Source organism: Lucilia sericata, unplaced genomic scaffold, assembly GCF_015586225.1.
Source record: "Lucilia sericata isolate MDLA Ls3-8-SP2 unplaced genomic scaffold, ASM1558622v1 Contig000586F_arrow, whole genome shotgun sequence".
NCBI lineage: Eukaryota > Metazoa > Arthropoda > Insecta > Diptera > Calliphoridae > Lucilia > Lucilia sericata.
In genome coordinates, this window is record NW_023994593.1 from 134,986 (window position 1) to 154,649 (window position 19,664).

Sequence of the window (19,664 nt, forward strand, 5' to 3'; positions counted from 1 at the left end):
AGACTATAGACTAGACTATAGACTAGACTATAGACTAGACTATAGACTAGACTATAGACCAGACTATAGACTAGACTATAGACTAGACTATAGACTAGACTATAGACTAGACTATAGACTAGACTAGACTAGACTATAGACTAGACTATAGACTAGACTATAGACTAGACTATAGACTTGACTATAGACTAGACTATAGACTAGACTATAGACTAGACTATAGACTAGACTATAGACTAGACTATAGACTAGACTATAGACTAGACTATAGACTAGACTATAGACTAGACTATAGACTAGACTATAGACTAGACTATAGACTAGACTATAGACTAGACTATAGACTAGACTATAGACTAGACTATAGACTAGACTATAGACTTGACTGTAGACTAGACTATAGACTAGACTATAGACTAGACTATAGACTAGGACTATAGACTAGACTATATACTAGACTATAGACTAGACTATAGACTAGACTATAGACTAGACTATAGACTAGACTATAGACTAGACTATAGACTAGACTATAGACTAGACTATAGACTAGACTATAGACTAGACTATAGACTAGACTATAGACTAGACTATAGACTAGACTATAGACTAGACTATAGACTAGACTATAGACTAGACTATAGACTAGACTATAGACTAGACTATAGACTAGACTATAGACTAGACTTATAGACTAGACTATAGACTAGACTATAGACTAGACTATAGACTAGACTATAGACTAGACTATAGACTAGACTATAGATTAGAATATAGACTAGACTATAGACTAGACTATAGACTAGACTATAGACTAGACTATAGACTAGACTATAGACTAGACTACAGACTAGACTATAGACTAGCCTATAGACTAGGCTACAGACTAGACTACAGACTAGGCTACAGACTAGACTACAGACTAGACTATAGACTAGACTATAGACTAGACTATAGACTACACTATAGACTACACTATAGACTACACTATAGACTACACTATAGACTACACTATAGACTACACTATATACTAGACTATAGACTACACTATAGTCAACACTATAAACTAGACTTTGGATTACAGACTAGTAAACAGAAAAAAACTAGTAAGTAGTCAATAGACTAATGAACAAATATTATACTATTCCATAAATATTTAAATAAAATATTTTATTAATTTATTTATAAGCTAGCAGTAGTTTGTAAAAAACACTCTTTTATAAAAAAATTTACCATTAACACCGCAGAGTGTTATTTAAATTATAGTTTTTTATAGTTTGACCAGTAGTTTAAAAAATATATTTATTAAAATTTTTAACAACATATCCCGCTGAGAAAATTACTATTTAATCATATTTTCTAACAAATACAGTAATTATAATAGGTACTTAAACAAAATGTACATATGTATGAACATAAAATTATTACCAAAAAAAAAAAGGTACCATTTTTCAAATTTGCATATCTGCTATTAATGGCATAGTATAAGTGCAAGATTTGCGTTGCTCAATTGTACAGATGACAACAACGATTGATACTGGAAATCAACAAACACACACGTACGCACACTACTCAAAAAAAAACAAACTAAACATTTCCGTTGGGCGTTACAAAAACATTCAATATCAACAAAAAACACCAACTTTTACTCACACTTCACAGCCATCTATACACACAGTTATAAAAAACAAAAACATAAACAAATAATCGTTTATACTCGTATGATAGTAATACATTCGTTGAGTATGAGTACAACATTAGTACGAGTACATACGAGATTTATAAACAAGTTGTTCACCTACATTTTGCTAACAACAAAACAAAAAATATTTAATGTTGTCCAACAAACAGCAACAACATTTGTGTTTGTTGGTCAAACTGTAATCATGTTATTGTTGTTACTGTTGTTGCTTATTAATTTTATTGCAACAAACATCATACAGAGTTGTAGAATAAAATGTTGGCAAACATTTTACCTACTAATGAATGGGTCATAATAACGAAGATGATAATAGTGCTGTGATGATAATGATGATGGCGTAGATGAAGAACACTATGATAATGACGATGTTGCAAAAAAACCGAAAAGAAAAATGAAGATAAAACAGACGGAGCCTAAAACCGACAGGCAATAAAATCTCCTGTTTCATGTCATAGTGTTACATGTTTGTGTGTTTAAAACAAACTTATAAGTTGGTTGTGTATTATTTTGAAGAGCACTATACTACAAGCAGAGCTAGAATAGACTTAGACTAGAATATAACATAATATATAGACTAGAATATAAGCTAGACTATAGAGTACTACAGAGTTAAACTATAGAGTAGACTTGACTATAAACTAGACTATAGACTAGACTATAGACTAGACTATAGACTAGACTATAGACTAGACTATAGACTAGACTATAGACTAGACAATAGACTAGACTATAGACTAGACTAAAGACTAGACTATAGACTAGACTATAGACTATACTATAGACTAGACTATAGACTAGACTATAGACTAGACTATAGACTAGACTATAGACTAGACTATAGACTAGACTATAGACTAGACTATAGACTAGACTATAGACTAGACTATAGACTAGACTATAGACTAGACTATAGACTAGACTATAGACTAGACTATAGACTAGACTATAGACTAGACTATAGACTAGACTAGACTATAGACTAGACTATAGACTAGACTATAGACTAGACTATAGACTAGACTATAGACTAGACTATAGACTAGACTATAGACTAGACTATAGACTAGACTATAGACTAGACTATACACTAGACTATAGACTAGACTATACACTAGACTATAGACTAGACTATAGACTGGACTATAGACTAGACTATAGACTAGACTATAGACTAGACTATAGACTAGACTATAGAATAGACTATAGGAACTAGACTATAGACTAGACTATAGACTAGACTATAGACTAGACTATAGACTAGACTATAGACTAGACTATAGACTAGACTATAGACTAGACTATAGACTAGACTATAGACGAGACTATAGACTAGACTATAGACTAGACTATAGACTAGACTATAGACTAGACTATAGACTAGACTATAGACTAGACTATAGACTAGACTATAGACTAGACTATAGACTAGACTATAGACTAGACTATAGACTAGACTATAGACTAGACTATAGACTAGACTATAGACTAGACTATAGACTAGACTATAGACTAGACTATAGACTAGACTATAGACTAGACTATAGACTAGACTATAGACTAGACTATAGACTAGACTATAGACTAGACTATAGACTAGACTATAGACTAGACTAAGACTATAGACTAGACTTATAGACTAGACTATAGACTAGACTATAGACTAGACTATAGACTAGACTATAGACTAGACTATAGACTAGACTATAGACTAGACTATAGACTAGACTATAGACTAGACTATAGACTATAGACTAGACTATAGACTAGACTATAGACTAGACTATAGACTAGACTATAGACTAGACTATAGACTAGACTATAGACTAGACTATAGACTATACTTATAGACTAGACTATAGACTAGACTATAGACTAGACTATAGACTAGACTATAGACTAGACTATAGACTAGACTATAGACTAGACTATAGACTAGACTATAGACTAGACTATAGACTAGACTATAGACTAGACTATAGACTAGACTATAGACTAGACTATAGACTAGACCTATAGACTAGACTATAGACTAGACTAAGTAGACTAGACTAGACTATAGACTAGACTATAGACTAGACTATAGACTAGACTATAGACTAGACTATAGACTAGACTATAGACTAGACTATAGACTAGACTATAGACTAGACTATAGACTAGACTATAGACTAGACTATAGACTAGACTATAGATACTATAGACTAGACTATAGACTAGACTATAGACTAGACTATCGACTAGACTATAGACTAGACTATAGACTAGACTATAGACTAGACTATAGACTAGACTATAGACTAGACTATAGACTAGACTATAGACTAGACTATAGACTAGACTATAGACTAGACTATAGACTAGACTATAGACTAGACTATAGACTAGACTATAGACTAGACTATAGACTATACTAGACTAGACTATAGACTAGACTATAGACTAGACTATAGACTAGACTATAGACTAGACTATAGACTAGACTATAGACTAGACTATAGACTAGACTATAGACTAGACTATAGACTAGACTATAGACTAGACTATAGACTAGACTATAGACTAGACTATAGACTAGACTATAGACTAGACTATAGACTAGACTATAGACTAGACTATAGACTAGACTATAGACTAGACTATAGACTAGACTATAGACTAGACTATAGACTAGACTATAGACTAGACTATAGACTAGACTATAGACTAGACTATAGACTAGACTATAGACTAGACTATAGACTAGACTATAGACTAGACTATAGACTAGACTATAGACTAGACTATAGACTAGACTACTAGACTAGACTATAGACTAGACTATAGACTAGACTACTAGACTAGACTATAGACTAGACTATAGACTAGACTATACTAGACTATAGACTAGACTATAGACTAGACTATAGACTAGACTATAGACTAGACTATAGACTAGACTATAGACTAACTATAGACTAGACTATAGACTAGACTATAGACTAGACTATAGACTAGACTATAGACTAGACTATAGACTAGACTATAGACTAGACTATAGACTAGACTATAGACTAGACTATAGACTGACTAGACTATAGACTGAACTAGACTATAGACTGACTAGACTAGACTAGACTAGACTAGACTAGACTAGACACTATACCATAGAGTAGACCATACACTATACACTATACCATAGAGTAGACCATAGACTAGACCACAGACTAGACCATAGACTAGACCGTAGACTACACCATAGACTAGACTATAGACTAGACCATAGACTAGACCATAGACTAGACATAGACTAGATTATAGACTAGACCATAGACTAGACCATAGACTAGTTCATAGACTAGACCATAGACTAGACCATAGACTAGACCATACACTAGACTATAGACTAGACTATACACTAGACTATAATCTACTCTTCTATCAAAACCATAGCCTGCACAAGAGTTTACACAGCGAGTATCATTTCATAATATCCAACTTATAAGTCTTCTTCATCTGCGATAAAAAAAATTAAAATTAACTAAATGTGTACTTGTTGTATTTATTACCAAATCCCAACCAGCATCTTTAAAATATTAACTTCCACTGTCTGTATGTCTATTTACAACTACAAATGTGTCTGCCTTGAAAATACATTTAATTTGTTAGGTTTTTTGTTAATTTTATACTGTTTTTATAAATTTGCAAAAATCTAATCGAAATACTATTTAATTTTAGCCTTTGTTTAAACTTTAAAGACACAAGTACATACATATGTATGTATAAATGTATAGGTTCTTTAAAAATATATATTACACGTTCTCGTATAGTCGTAATATAATTTATGAGACCATCATAAATTTATCGAAACAACAAGTTTAATTTTTACTTATTTTTATGTACATATAAATGAATATATGTGTATGTATGTATGCATTTTTTTAAGTAGTAAACATTGATAAATCTATAGTGGATATGAATTGTAATTAAGTTTGGACTTCCACTTAAGGCTACTTCTTACGTACATATGATTATTATTTAAAATATATACAAAATAATAATGATATATTTGGTAGTTAATAACAAATTTTTAAGACGAAATTTTTATGTTCTAAAGGAATGTGTGTAATGCTGTAGTAATAATGTAATGTATAATTATTATATTTAAAATAACAGTTATAGAAAATCCTGCAAAACCGATTTTTATACATTTATATTGATATTACAAATATTAGCACAAATCATCTTTATAGATTGATCGCAGAAAATTTACCAGAATATATCTCCAAGTTCTTGTGAATAAATTTTGCTCAAATATTTTCACGTTTTCAATATGTTGTAATATGTTGTTGATTAACACTTCCTAAATTGGATTTACCTTTCCAAGTATAATTTAATCATAAACTTTTATATTTTTACGCTTAATAATTTTGTTTGTAAATCATCTTTTAGCTAAGCATAAGAATATATATTAGGTATGATAAAGAACCCAATCCACATAGTGTAACAACAAATGTTTCATACAAAGTGATTTATGGAAAAAATATTGAATTATGGAATCTACAGTTTAAGACCTTATTTATGAAGTCTTATTTTCAGAATCTATGTAAAAGACTATTGACTAGCCTATTGTCTTGTCTAGTCTATAGTCTAGTCTATAGTCTAGTCTATAGTCTAGTCTAAAGTCTAGTCTATAGTCTAGTCTATAGTCTAGTCTATAGTCTAGTCTATAGTCTAGTCTATAGTCTAGTCTATAGTCTAGTCCTATAGTCTAGTCTATAGTCTAGTCTTAGTCTAGTCTATAGTCTAGTCTAGTCTATAGTCTAGTCTATAGTCTAGTCTATAGTCTAGTCTATAGTCTATAGTCTAGTCTATAGTCTAGTCTATAGTCTAGTCTATAGTCTAGTCTATAGTCTAGTCTATAGTCTAGTCTATAGTCTAGTCTATAGTCTAGTCTATAGTCTAGTCTATAGTCTAGTCTATAGTCTAGTCTATAGTCTAGTCTATAGTCTAGTCTATAGTCTAGTCTATAGTCTAGTCTATAGTCTAGTCTATAGTCTAGTCTATAGTCTAGTCTATAGTCTAGTCTATAGTCTAGTCTAGTCTATAGTCTAGTCTATAGTCTAGTCTATAGTCTAGTCTATAGTCTAGTCTATAGTCTAGTCTATAGTCTAGTCTATAGTCTAGTCTATAGTCTAGTCTATAGTCTAGTCTATAGTCTAGTCTATAGTCTAGTCTATAGTCTAGTCTATAGTCTAGTCTATAGTCTAGTCTATAGTCTAGTCTATAGTCTAGTCTATAGTCTAGTCTATAGTCTAGTCTATAGTCTAGTCTAGTCTATAGTCTAGTCTATAGTCTAGTCTATAGTCTAGTCTATAGTCTAGTCTATAGTCTAGTCTATAGTCTAGTCTATAGTCTAGTCTATAGTCTAGTCTTTAGTCTAGTCTATAGTCTAGTCTATAGTCTAGTCTATAGTCTAGTCTATAGTCTAGTCTATAGTCTAGTCTATAGTCTAGTCTATAGTCTAGTCTATAGTCTAGTCTATAGTCTAGTCTATAGTCTAGTCTATAGTCTAGTCTATAGTCTAGTCTATAGTCTAGTCTATAGTCTAGTCTATAGTCTAGTCTATAGTCTAGTCTATAGTCTAGTCTATAGTCTAGTCTATAGTCTAGTCTATAGTCTAGTCTATAGTCTAGTCTATAGTCTAGTCTATAGTCTAGTCTATAGTCTAGTCTATAGTCTAGTCTATAGTCTAGTCTATAGTCTAGTCTATAGTCTAGTCTATAGTCTAGTCTATAGTCTAGTCTATAGTCTAGTCTATAGTCTAGTCTATAGTAGTCTATAGTCTAGTCTATAGTCTAGTCTATAGTCTAGTCTATAGTCTAGTCTATAGTCTAGTCTATAGTCTAGTCTATAGTCTAGTCTATAGTCTAGTCTATAGTCTAGTCTATAGTCTAGTCTATAGTCTAGTCTATAGTCTAGTCTATAGTCTAGTCTATAGTCTAGTCTATAGTCTAGTCTATAGTCTAGTCTATAGTCTAGTCTATAGTCTAGTCTAAGTCTGTAGTAGTATAGTCTGTAGCCTACCTTATAGTCTGGTCAGTAGTCTAATGTCCATCCGAAATTTAGGTCACGATCTATAGAATGAATATGCGCATGATTAACTTTTGATCTCTATAGTCAAGTTCTCAAGTTTATCATTAGCGAAGCAAGACTAGGATATTGTAAGCGAGCAAAAATTTCCAAATTGTTACTGTCTTGTAAAAGTTCAAATATTTTCCAAATCATAAATATTAAAGTTTCTTGTATATGCAATATCTACAATCATTTATAAGTTTTCTCTCCTGTGGAGCAAATTCATCTCGCTTTTCCAAAATCATCATCAACTATTGTTTGCTTAATTCTCAATCACTCTGCTTACATACTAAAACATAACGGTTACAACTAACAGCCCTCCTCATTTTCAAAAAAAAAAAAAAAAATCAAATTTAAATCTTAAATGTCATTATTAGTCTCAAAGGTACGATTGTTTATATACAAATAAAAACTCATTTATTTCTATTTATATTATAATTTTATTTGCATTACTTTTTTTCGTTTCGACGTATTTTATAGTCTGTGCACTAAACCGTAACTAAAATCATATAAATTAATAAATATTTTTAAGCATTTCTTGTAAATGCCAACAAATTTACTGAATGGCTGTGGTTGGCTGCCTTATTTATTTATTTTTCGTATTTAGTTCTTAGCACAAAAAATCGAACGAACATAAATTCTTTGAAAAAGTGAAGCACTTGTTTCATGACTCTGTTTGTTTTATATTACAGGTGCAGCATTTAACACCAACGCCAATTTACAAGAAGAACGTGCAACAGCAACGTTACCAACACCCACAACAACAACTACAGCTAATACAACACCACCGAAGATCTCAACAATAATAACAACAACTACAAAAACAACAGCGACAACAACAACAACAAGCAACCAACAAACATTTAATAATAAAAGTAACAGCAATAGCATCAATAATATTAGTGGAAATACTAAATTGCTTAAAATTAAAACTGAAATAACAACAGCAATAGAACCAGAATCAGAAGAGACCCAGTCACAATCAATTGTTGCCACTAAAACAACAAACAATCGAACTACTGTATCATCTGCTAATTCAATAACAAAAACATCTATAGCTGTAACTACAACAACAGCAGCTGCTGGAGCAACATCATTAGCATCATCAACATTAAGTAGTACAACAGCAAATCGTCTAACAAGCAATAATCAACAGCAGCAAAATCAACATCACAAGACACGGTCAACAAACGCTACAACAAGCATGTTACTATTGCAACCAAATGTAAGAAGCGATTTTGATTTTTTTTTATTAATTTATAAAAAATTATTTTGATTTTAATTAACGATTTATTGGTTTAATATAATTAAAGTTAGTAGAACTAAAGCTTTATATAAATAGGCAGAAAAAAGCTTAGAAAACTTTTTAGAGGTAATTTGTAACTGATACTTAGGAGATACAGAAGATAATTATAGTTTGTATACTTTACGTTCCTATAACTCTTAGAACCTTTAAACTAATTATGGGACTAGTTTTATTCTCATGGATTTCAGAATACTGCTTCCAAACTAAACTACTAAAATTGATCCAATATATGTAGTACCTAGGTAAATGTAGGACAATAGCAGAGTAAGGGAAACAGCTTCTATACTTAGTAGACGTTAACCAGATTTGAGATTGTGCGTCCAGTTCATGTTGGACCAGAAATTTGCAAATGAGATACCAGAAAAGGTCAGTTTCATTTTTCCCAGTCCTCGCAACATCATTGACTATAAGTAGTCTAATGTATATTCTTAACTATAGTCTGGTCCATAGTCTTGACTATTATCCGGTCTATAGTCTAATATATAGTCTAGACTATGGACCCGACTATAGTCAAGTTTCGTCTATATTCTTGAGTATAGTTTTATCTGTAGTCTATAGTCTGTTCTTTAGTCTTGATTATAGTCAGGTATACAGTCTCGTCTACTGGCTTGAATTTATAAAAACATCTATAGACTAGAATAAAATGTCCTCTATAGTTTCGCCTATATTCTTGAGTATAGCTTTCTCTGTTGTCTCGTATAGTTTTATCAGTAGTCTATAGTCTTGACTATAGTCTTGATTATAATCTGGTAAACAGTCTCGTCTATTGTCTCCGTTATATAAAGTCATATATAGTCCAGACAATAATGTAATCTATAGTTTCGTCTATATTCTAGAGTATATTTTTTTTTCTGTAGTCTTGGCTATAGCCTAGTCTACAGTCTTGATTATAATCTGATATACAGTCTCGTCTATTGTCTGGATTATATAAAATCTATAGTCTAGACTATAGTGTCCTCTATAGTTTCGTCCACATTCTTCAGTATAGTTTTCTCTGTAGTCTCGTCTATAACATGGTCTTGACTGAAGTCTCATAGATAGTATCATCTATTGCCTTGATTATATTCTCGTCTACTAACTAAACCCATCCCTTTTGAAATCATAACTGTATATTCTCGTTGCAAAATCGGGGAGGTAGGGTTTAAGTATGAATGAATCCCTACACGGAATCAGAGTTAAGAAGGGAGAAATAATTTTATCCTAATGTGATCAAAATTGTTAATACCACGAAAAGCTCATGTGGGTCCATTAAATTGCTGACCTGGTTGCAGAAGTCTCAACTGAATATTATATCCTCCTTCCTGCATTAAACCACCCGATTGAAAATAATGAAGACACGCTTGAGGTGTATCGCTAATAGGTCCTCCATGCCTAGAAGAAGAACCAAAATAGCGTTGGGTAATAACAGATTTGATAAAACATGGTTCTTCCTCTGTATTGAGGAAACTTCTAATGTAGACATAATAATCAACATCTAATCTTCTGACGCAATTGTCAATAACATAGTGTCTCGTGATTACTGATACCGAGCATTCTTATATGCTCTCCGTGGGCGTGTGTAGACCTTGAGGTGTGCCAGGTGAACTCATCAGATCATCTGAGCTTTCTCAAAATTTTCAGTCTGAACAACTGACTTACAATTTGTAAGAAAGATGACTGTAATGGTATCGGTTTCATCATCCTCCCTAATCGCACCAGTCCAGGCTAATAACACATCATATAAGTAGTACTCGAACTTTTAGGATTTAAGACTTAACATATAAAATTTATCCGGATCCCATGGCTCTTATCAATGTTCTAATGCTTCAAAAAAACAGACTGAAATCGTTAAACAGTTCCTCTTTTAACACCTGGGTCAAAGTTAAAAAGTTAAATTAGTTATAACAATTAAAACAATTAACATCTTTAAACAAAATACTACTTTTAAAGGTTTGTCAACAGCCTTAACAAAACTAATTGAAAATTCAGCTATTTCTATAATGCAATTTGCAATGTTAACTAAGATTTTCAGCACATGGGAATATTTTAACCGTTATTTTTTTCAAATATTATTATTGAAGCATCACACACCTTAAAAAATAGTTATAGTTAATATCCGTATCCTAAAAGACATAAACAAACACATTTATATTCAAATCTGTTTATCAAAACAACTGCTTGAAAATGATATACGATTTAGGTAATCCCTCCTTTAATTTGCACAACAATATTTTACTAATTACAATATCATTAACAATAACAACAACGAAAAGCAAATATTTACGCAAAATATGTACAAAAACACTCAAGCGAAAGTCAACCACAACCAATCAACAAATTATCACCAGCAACACCTTTTCTTATTTCGCAGCCAAAGGGTCCATTCAACGCGCGTTAACAGTGGGCTAAATTCACACACATCAACAGTATAAACAATTCTTAAAGAGGGTTGAAAATTGTACAAGTTACATAAAAAAAATCAAAACATTAACTGATAATAACCATATAAAAAATTCATTATTTGTAACTTGACAGCAAACAAGACAGTAACAATAACTGCCAATCACAAACAATGTTGTGTGTTCCTCCGTCCGTCCGACTCTTGTCTATTGGGTTTTCGAATAGTATTAGAAAACTGCGCATGTCTAACATAGGTAAAATATCATAAAGTACTTAGCTTTAAGGTTTTATAATTATTAATATATTTTATTGTACTTGTTTAGACAAAAACTGATTTAGTCATTTTTAAACCGTCTCCCGTTACAGAACACTTTCGGTACTCTTTCTCCGTTTGATAATTTTTCCACACAATCGAACTCTCAACAAAACCAAACTCAAGCGTCACAACATCATCCTCACCATCACCATCATCAACACCACAACAATCCTTTACAAACTCAAAGTGGTGGACACCAGCATCATCATCATCACCACCATCATCATAACGTGACGTCGAATAGCGGTAATCATCATATATTATCGGTGGCTTCAGAGGATCATTTAATTGGTAACTTAACGGATACCACCACTTCAGAGCATTCGGAGTTAATTGATCATACCTTTAATCAATTGTCAGATTTATTTTTCCCTACCGATTCCAATCAATCTTTACTCTCACCTACTATTGATCAAAATCCCTCACGGGATACAGAGACATCTGCGCATCATCATCATCACAATCAGCTGCAAGATTTACATTCTTCCTGTGAGACTTTGGTGGGTTCCAGTGAGGATATTACCAGCTCTATTGAGAACCTTACAAAATTAACCTGCCTTCGTGAAAAAAGACTTTCCTCGATACCCGAACAGCATACCGCTACTACACCCAACTCAGAACAAGATCACTCTTCGTTGTGTTTTGATCGTTCTACACCTCAAGAGATTGGTCTTCTCAGTTTAAGGTCCAGCAGTGATCCGGCCATAGCTTTACATACTCTACAAGAAAGACAAGCTTTACAACAACAGCAGCAACAACAATCCGGCCATCATATTGGTCATTCACGTTCAGGTGGAGATCCTCTTTTATCGCCCCTGGGTGGACCACTCTCACTACCCAGTTTTCAAGAAACCTACTCTCTTAAATACGGTACATCATCTTCTACTTCAGATTCCTTAACTACGGAACTAACTATTAAAATGGATGAAGATTGTTATCCATTGTCTACTTCCACAGAGGCTATAGGTGGTCCGGCATTAAATCAACACACCACCTCCAACAACACTAATACATCCGTCAGCTCTCATCATCAGGCAACTCATACACAACATCACCAGCAGCACGCTCATTTACATTCACAGCTGCAGAATCAACATAATTTAGCTGGGAGTCATCAGCATCTCCACAGTCAGCCACCGCAGACAACTAGTAATTTTAGTTATCATGGACATTTTAATGCCACAACGACTCCAGCTTCATCAAGTTCTTCGGCTTCCTCGTATGAGTTTAATAACGGTTCCAGTTCGGGCAATGAAAATGTACAGAATTTCAATACATCCACAGGGGGAGAAAGTTTCTATCAGCAATATCAGCTAACGTCGCAACCGAATGTAAGTTTAAATTCATAAAAAATCTTTGAAATATTCCCCATTGTGCAATATAAGCGACAAATAAAATTCTGATTCTAATCCAAACAATTTTCATTATATATCTTTCCAGAACTATCAATCTTCGGCAGCTGAACGTTATAGTTTACCCACATTTCCCACCATGTCCGAACTGGAAGCAGCCTCGGCAGCTGCTTCTACGGTAGCCTTGGCTCCACTCCGTAGAGCCTCATTGCCCGTCAATCGTTCGGAATCGCCCATCAGTCATAGTCCGAAACTTCCTAAGCTGATAATCGGTAGCGGTAGTAGTTCATCACTACATCTCAAGCATCACACACATTCGCAACTATCGAGCGCACCAAGCTCAGCCTCCAATTCGCCCAGTGTGCGACAGCAAACATCGACTCCCATACTGCATCACATAACACAAACCACAGACTTGCTCAATGGCCGTGTAATACCAACGCCACCCTCTCAATTGTGTGCGGTATGTGGTGATACGGCAGCATGCCAACACTACGGCGTACGAACATGTGAAGGCTGTAAGGGATTTTTCAAACGTACCGTCCAAAAAGGTTCCAAATACGTCTGCTTGGCCGATAAAAATTGTCCAGTCGACAAGAGACGACGCAATCGTTGTCAATTCTGTCGTTTTCAAAAATGTTTAGCCGTCGGCATGGTCAAGGAGGTGGTGCGAACCGATTCTCTAAAAGGTCGACGAGGACGTTTGCCTTCCAAACCCAAATCACCACAAGAATCACCACCATCCCCACCTGTCTCTCTTATAACCGCTTTAGTACGTTCTCATGTTGATACCACACCTGATCCCTCCTGTCTCGACTACTCCCAATATCGTGAACCTTCACAAGCCGCCTCACCTGTCGTCATGAGTGAAGCCGAAAAGGTTCAACAGTTCTATAATCTTCTAACGACTTCGGTTGATGTTATTAAACAATTTGCCGAAAAAATACCCGGCTATTCAGATCTAACGGCTGAAGATCAAGAGTTACTTTTGCAATCGGCCTCTTTGGAATTATTCGTTTTGCGTTTGTCTTATCGGGCACGTGTCGATGATACCAAAATGACTTTCTGCAATGGCATCGTTTTGCATCGGAGCCAGTGTCAACGTTCGTTTGGTGATTGGTTGAATGGTATTTTAGAGTTTAGCAAAAGTTTACATAATCTGGAGATTGACATATCGGCGTTCGCATGTCTGTGTGCGTTGACACTTGTTACAGGTTAGTAGAATACTTAGACCGATCTATGGACAGATGTATAGACTTGACTATAGTCTGATCTATAGTCTCGACTATTGGATGGTCATTAGACTTGACTACATACTGATCTATAGTCACAACTATAAACTGACTACAGACTGATCTACAATCTGGACAACAGACTGATCTATAGTTTAGACTGGACTATAAACTGATCTATAGTTTGGCCTATAGATTAATCTACAATCTAGACTATAGACTTATAGTCTTGACTATAGACTGATCTATAGTCAGGACTATAGACTGATCTATAGTCAGGACTATAGACTGATCTATAGACTGCACTATAAACTGATCTATAGTGTAGACTGGACTATAAACTGATCTATAGTTTGGGCTATAGATTGATCTAGACTATAGACTGATCTATCGTCTGGACTATAGACTGATCTATAGTCTGCACTATAGACTGATCTATAGTCTGGGCTATTTACTGATCTATAGTGTGGACTATAGATTGATCTATAGTCTGGACTATATATTGATCTATAGTCTGGACTATAGACTGATCTATAGTCTGGACTATAGATTGATCTATAGTCTGGACTATAGATTGATCTATAGTCTGGACTATAGATTGATCTATAGTCTGGACTATAGATTGATCTATAGTCTGGACTATAGATTGATCTATAGTCTATACTATAGACTGATCTACTATAGACTGATCTATAGTCTGCACTATAGACTGATCTATAGTCTGCACTATAGACTGATCTATAGTCTGGGCTATAGATTTATCTATAGTCTGGACTATACACTGATCTATAGTCTGAACTATAGACTGATCTATAGTCTGAACTATAGACTGATCTATAGTCTGGACTATAGACTGATCTATAGTCTGGACTATAGACTGATCTATAGTCTGGACTATAGACTGATCTATAGTCTGGACTATAGACTGATCTATAGTCTGGACTATAGACTGATCTATAGTCTGGACTATAGACTGATCTATAGTCCTGACTATAGACTGATCTATAGTCTGGACTATAGACTGATCTATAGTCTGGACTATAGACTGATCTATAGTCTGGACTATAGACTGATCTATAGTCTGGACTATAGACTGATCTTAAGTCTGGACCAGAGACTGATCTATAGTCTGGACCAGAGACTGATTTATAGTCTGGACTAGAGACTGATCTATACAGTATACATTTAACATCATAACTTTCAATCTCGTCAAGCAAGTTAAAATTTTTATTCTTAAACGTCTCAAAAATTCTTCTTTATATTCTCTTCTTTCAGAACGTCATGGCCTAAGAGAACCGAAAAAAGTCGAACAACTACAAATGAAAATCATAGGTAGTCTACGAGATCATGTAACCTACAATGCCGAAGCACAAAAGAAACCACACTATTTCAGTCGGCTACTAGGTAAATTACCCGAACTAAGATCATTAAGTGTACAAGGTTTACAGAGAATATTCTACTTGAAATTAGAGGATCTAGTGCCAGCGCCCGCCTTAATTGAAAACATGTTTGTGGCCAGTTTGCCATTTTAAGAAGCCCCCTAAATTCCTCTGATAAAAATAAAGGACACAAAAAGTTATTATATGTAAAAAATAAAACGTATTTAAGTTAATCAATTAGGAAACCTATTGAAAAATTGTAAAATTTATTTAAGTGTAAATAGTAATAGTAATTAAAATGTATATGCATTAAGTACTAACATATTTTATTTATATGTATTTCAATATATATAAGAAAATATTTATAATATATAATTTTTTAAAAATCCGTTTTACCCTTAATTGCAAATATTGTTTCCTTTCTTTAAAGTTTTTAAACAGCCTTACGTGACTTGTGTTTTTTTTTTTCCTTTCAATTTAATATGTATTTGAAATTGTAGACATTAATTGAAAAATTAGCAATAGTTTAAGTTGTCAAAAACTATTTTCAATTGTTATAAAACGTCGATAACCGATAAAACAACCCTCAAACCGCTTTCCCTCAAACAACCGCATATAAAACGAAAAAGGATAAGACAATAAACACAATAAGGCTTCTCGATAACAACTACTATGAGATAATTTAAAATAAAATACCACAAAGCACTACATTTTCATATACTTTTTCCTGAGTAGTTCGCCATTATTGTGTTTAGGCTTTTTTATGAATTTTCCTAAACAAACGCACAAATTAATATATATTTTTTTAGATTTTTAAATTTTTTTCTAGTCATTTCTGTTACAATTACCTTATTTTATTTGGTACCTGTTAACATTATTTGATAAGTTTTATTTAAATGATAAGAACGTAGTTTAGTAAGTGCAAAAATTCATTAATTATTGTTAATTATAGAAAAAGCATCTCATTAAATTTATACAGTTTAACTGTTACTAATTTTCACAAGATTCTCATTAGTTAAATCATGCATAAACATAAATTAGTTGTAAATCGCACAAAAATCTTAGTTTAATTTAGAATTATGAGCATAGGTTCTCTTTGAACTGAAAAAGAGAGAGAGTCCAAAATGTATGCAGTTTAATCACTAATTGAAATTAAGTTTATATTCAATAAAACTCCTCAAGAAGTCCCAAAACAAGTGAAATTTGATGTAAAACTAAAATCTTTAGTTCTAGTTCAGTTCTAGTTCTAGTTCAGTTCTAGTTCAGTTCTAGTTCAGTTCTAGTTCAGTTATAGTTCGTTCTAGTTCAGTTCTAGTTCAGTTCTAGTTCAGTTCAGTTCAGTTCTAGTTCAGTTCTAGTTCATTTCTAGTTCAGTTCTAGTTCTAGTTCAGTTCTAGTTCTAGTTCTAGTTCAGTTTCTAGTTCTAGTTCAGTTCTAGTTCTAGTTCTAGTTCAGTTCTAGTTCAGTTCTAGTTCAGTTCTAGTTGCAGTCAGTTCTAGTTCAGTTCTAGTCAGTTCTAGTCAGTTCTAGTTCAGTTCTAGTTCAGTTCTAGTTCAGTTCTAGTTCAGTTCTAGTTCAGTTCTAGTTCAGTTCTATGTCAGTTCTAGTTCAGTTCTAGTTCAGTTCTAGTTCTAGTTCTAGTTCGTTCTAGTTCAGTTCTAGTTCAGTTCTAGTTCAGTTCTAGTTCAGTTCTAGTTCAGTTCTAGTTCAGTTCTAGTTCAGTTCTAGTTCAGTTCTAGTTCAGTTCTAGTTCAGTTAGTTTAGTTCTAGTTCAGTTCTAGTTCAGTTCTAGTTCAGTTCTAGTTCAGTTCTAGTTCAGTTCTAGTTCAGTTCTAGTTCAGTTCTAGTTCAGTTCTAGTTCAGTTCTAGTTCAGTTCTAGTTCAGTTCTAGTTCAGTTCTAGTTCAGTTCTAGTTCAGTTCTAGTTCAGTTCTAGTTCAGTTCTAGTTCAGTTCTAGTTCAGTTCTAGTTCAGTTCTAGTTCAGTTCTAGTTCAGTTCTAGATCAGTTCTAGTTCAGTTCTAGTTCAGTTCTAGTTCAGTTCTAGTTCAGTTCTAGTTCAGTTCTAGTTCAGTTCTAGTTCAGTTCTAGTTCAGTTCTAGTTCAGTTCTAGTTCAGTTCTAGTTCAGTTCTAGTTCAGTTCTAGTTCAGTTCTAGTTCAGTTCTAGTTCAGTTCTAGTTCAGTTCTAGTTCAGTTCTAGTTCAGTTCTAGTTCAGTTCTAGTTCAGTTCTAGTTCAGTTCTAAGTTCAGTTCTAGTTCAGTTCTTAGTTCAGTTCTAGTTCAGTTCTAGTTCAGTTCTAGTTCAGTTCTAGTTCAGTTCTAGTTCAGTTCTAGTCAGTTCTAGTTCAGTTTCTAGTTCAGTCTAGTTTCAGTTCTAGTTTCAGTTCTAGTTCAGTTCTTCAGTTCAAATAGTTAGTTCTAGTTCAGTTCTAGTTCAGTTCTAGTTCAGTTCTAGTTTAGTTCTAGTTCAGTTCTAGTTCAGTTCTAGTTCAGTTCTAGTTCAGTTCTAGTTCAGTTCTAGTTCAGTTCTAGTTCAGTTCTAGTTCAGTTCTAGTTCAGTTCTAGTTCAGTTCTAGTTCAGTTCTAGTTCAGTTCTAGTTCAGTTCTAGTTCAGTTCTAGTTCAGTTCTAGTTCAGTTCAGTTCAGTTCAGTTCTAGTTCTAGTTCAGTTCTAGTTCAGTTCTAGTTCAGTTCTAGTTCAGTTCTAGTTCAGTTCTAATTCAGTTCTAGTTCAGTTCTAGTTCAGTTCTAGTTCTAGTTTAAATTTAAGTTGCCTAGAGCTATGGATCGATATTCATAAATCGACTATTCTTTTTCTTAAATTCACCTGAAGATGTTGCCGTTAGCAGACTTTACAAAGTTTAAACTTCTAATAAAATTTAAAATTGTACTCACCGATTACTGAATGTATATAAATTTATTTTTATTCATTCTTCAGTTAAAAGTGTCCTGAAATAATCTTGATGTTAATTATAATGTCTTGAATTACTTGATGATCAAAATTTTGTAATTACCCATTATTAAGTCCGTTATAATAATGTTTAAAGTACAAATTTCAACTTTTTCGTCAAATCCTTGTTTATTGAGAACATCTTGAAACTGAAATTTTACAAGGAAATGGAATTTTATAAATAAATTTTATAAAATTTAACATTACAAATTTTCTAAATTACTTTATACCTATTGGACCGCTCGCTTAAGTTATAGTTAAGTTTAAACAACTTAAGGGTTAGTTTTAAACACTCACAGTTAAAAGTTGAATCTTACTTTAAACTCATAACAGTTCTAAGTAACTTAGCGGTAAGTGTTAATTATGTTAAAGTTCTCCCAAAACGAAATTTTGTTTTTTTGTTAAATAAATTTCACAACAAAAAATAGTTAAAAATAGTTAATAAGTTCTTAAGATAAAAACTAATTTCACGAGAGTTAATGTACCTTAATAACAACACTAAACAAAGAAATGTTTGCAAAATTGAAATAATAACAATATGTGCAAATATTTATATTATTAAAGAGACATAAATAATTATACCTAATAGCAATTACCTTAACATTTAAACTTAAATATCATCTTTAGACTAATTTTTATACATCTTTGGAAAATAAATTAATTTTTTTCTACTTAAATTAACTAAAAACCCCTAAATGAAAGAAATTTTTACTATAAATTTATTGTAAAATTTTTAAGTTAACTTTTTATAAGTGGCTGTCTTGATATGAAATAAAAAGTTCTTTTAAAGGACTTAAAGAAATATGTTCTTAATTCTATAATAAATTTCGTAAAACGAGCGTATAAATTATTTTTTTTTCTACTATTTATATATAAATGTATCGTATATGTCTCCATTGTGATAGTTATGTCAGTTTTTGTTTATTTTTTGAGTTTGAG

The 19,664-nt window shown here is 32.8% G+C and overlaps 1 protein-coding gene across 1 annotated transcript in view; it reads left to right on the forward strand.

Moving 5' to 3' along the window:
* LOC119606452 (probable nuclear hormone receptor HR38) overlaps nt 1-16,558 on the forward strand; it is a 121,668-nt gene extending 105,110 nt beyond the window's left edge. Inside the window, exons 2-5 of the mRNA XM_037959965.1 lie at nt 8,506-9,038; nt 11,865-13,145; nt 13,255-14,380; nt 15,674-16,558. Of these exons, the coding sequence (XP_037815893.1) occupies nt 8,506-9,038; nt 11,865-13,145; nt 13,255-14,380; nt 15,674-15,930 (3,197 nt within the window). The 3' untranslated portion in view covers nt 15,931-16,558. The remainder of the gene's footprint in view (nt 1-8,505; nt 9,039-11,864; nt 13,146-13,254; nt 14,381-15,673) is intronic.
* The last annotated feature ends 3,106 nt before the right edge of the window (nt 16,559-19,664 follow it).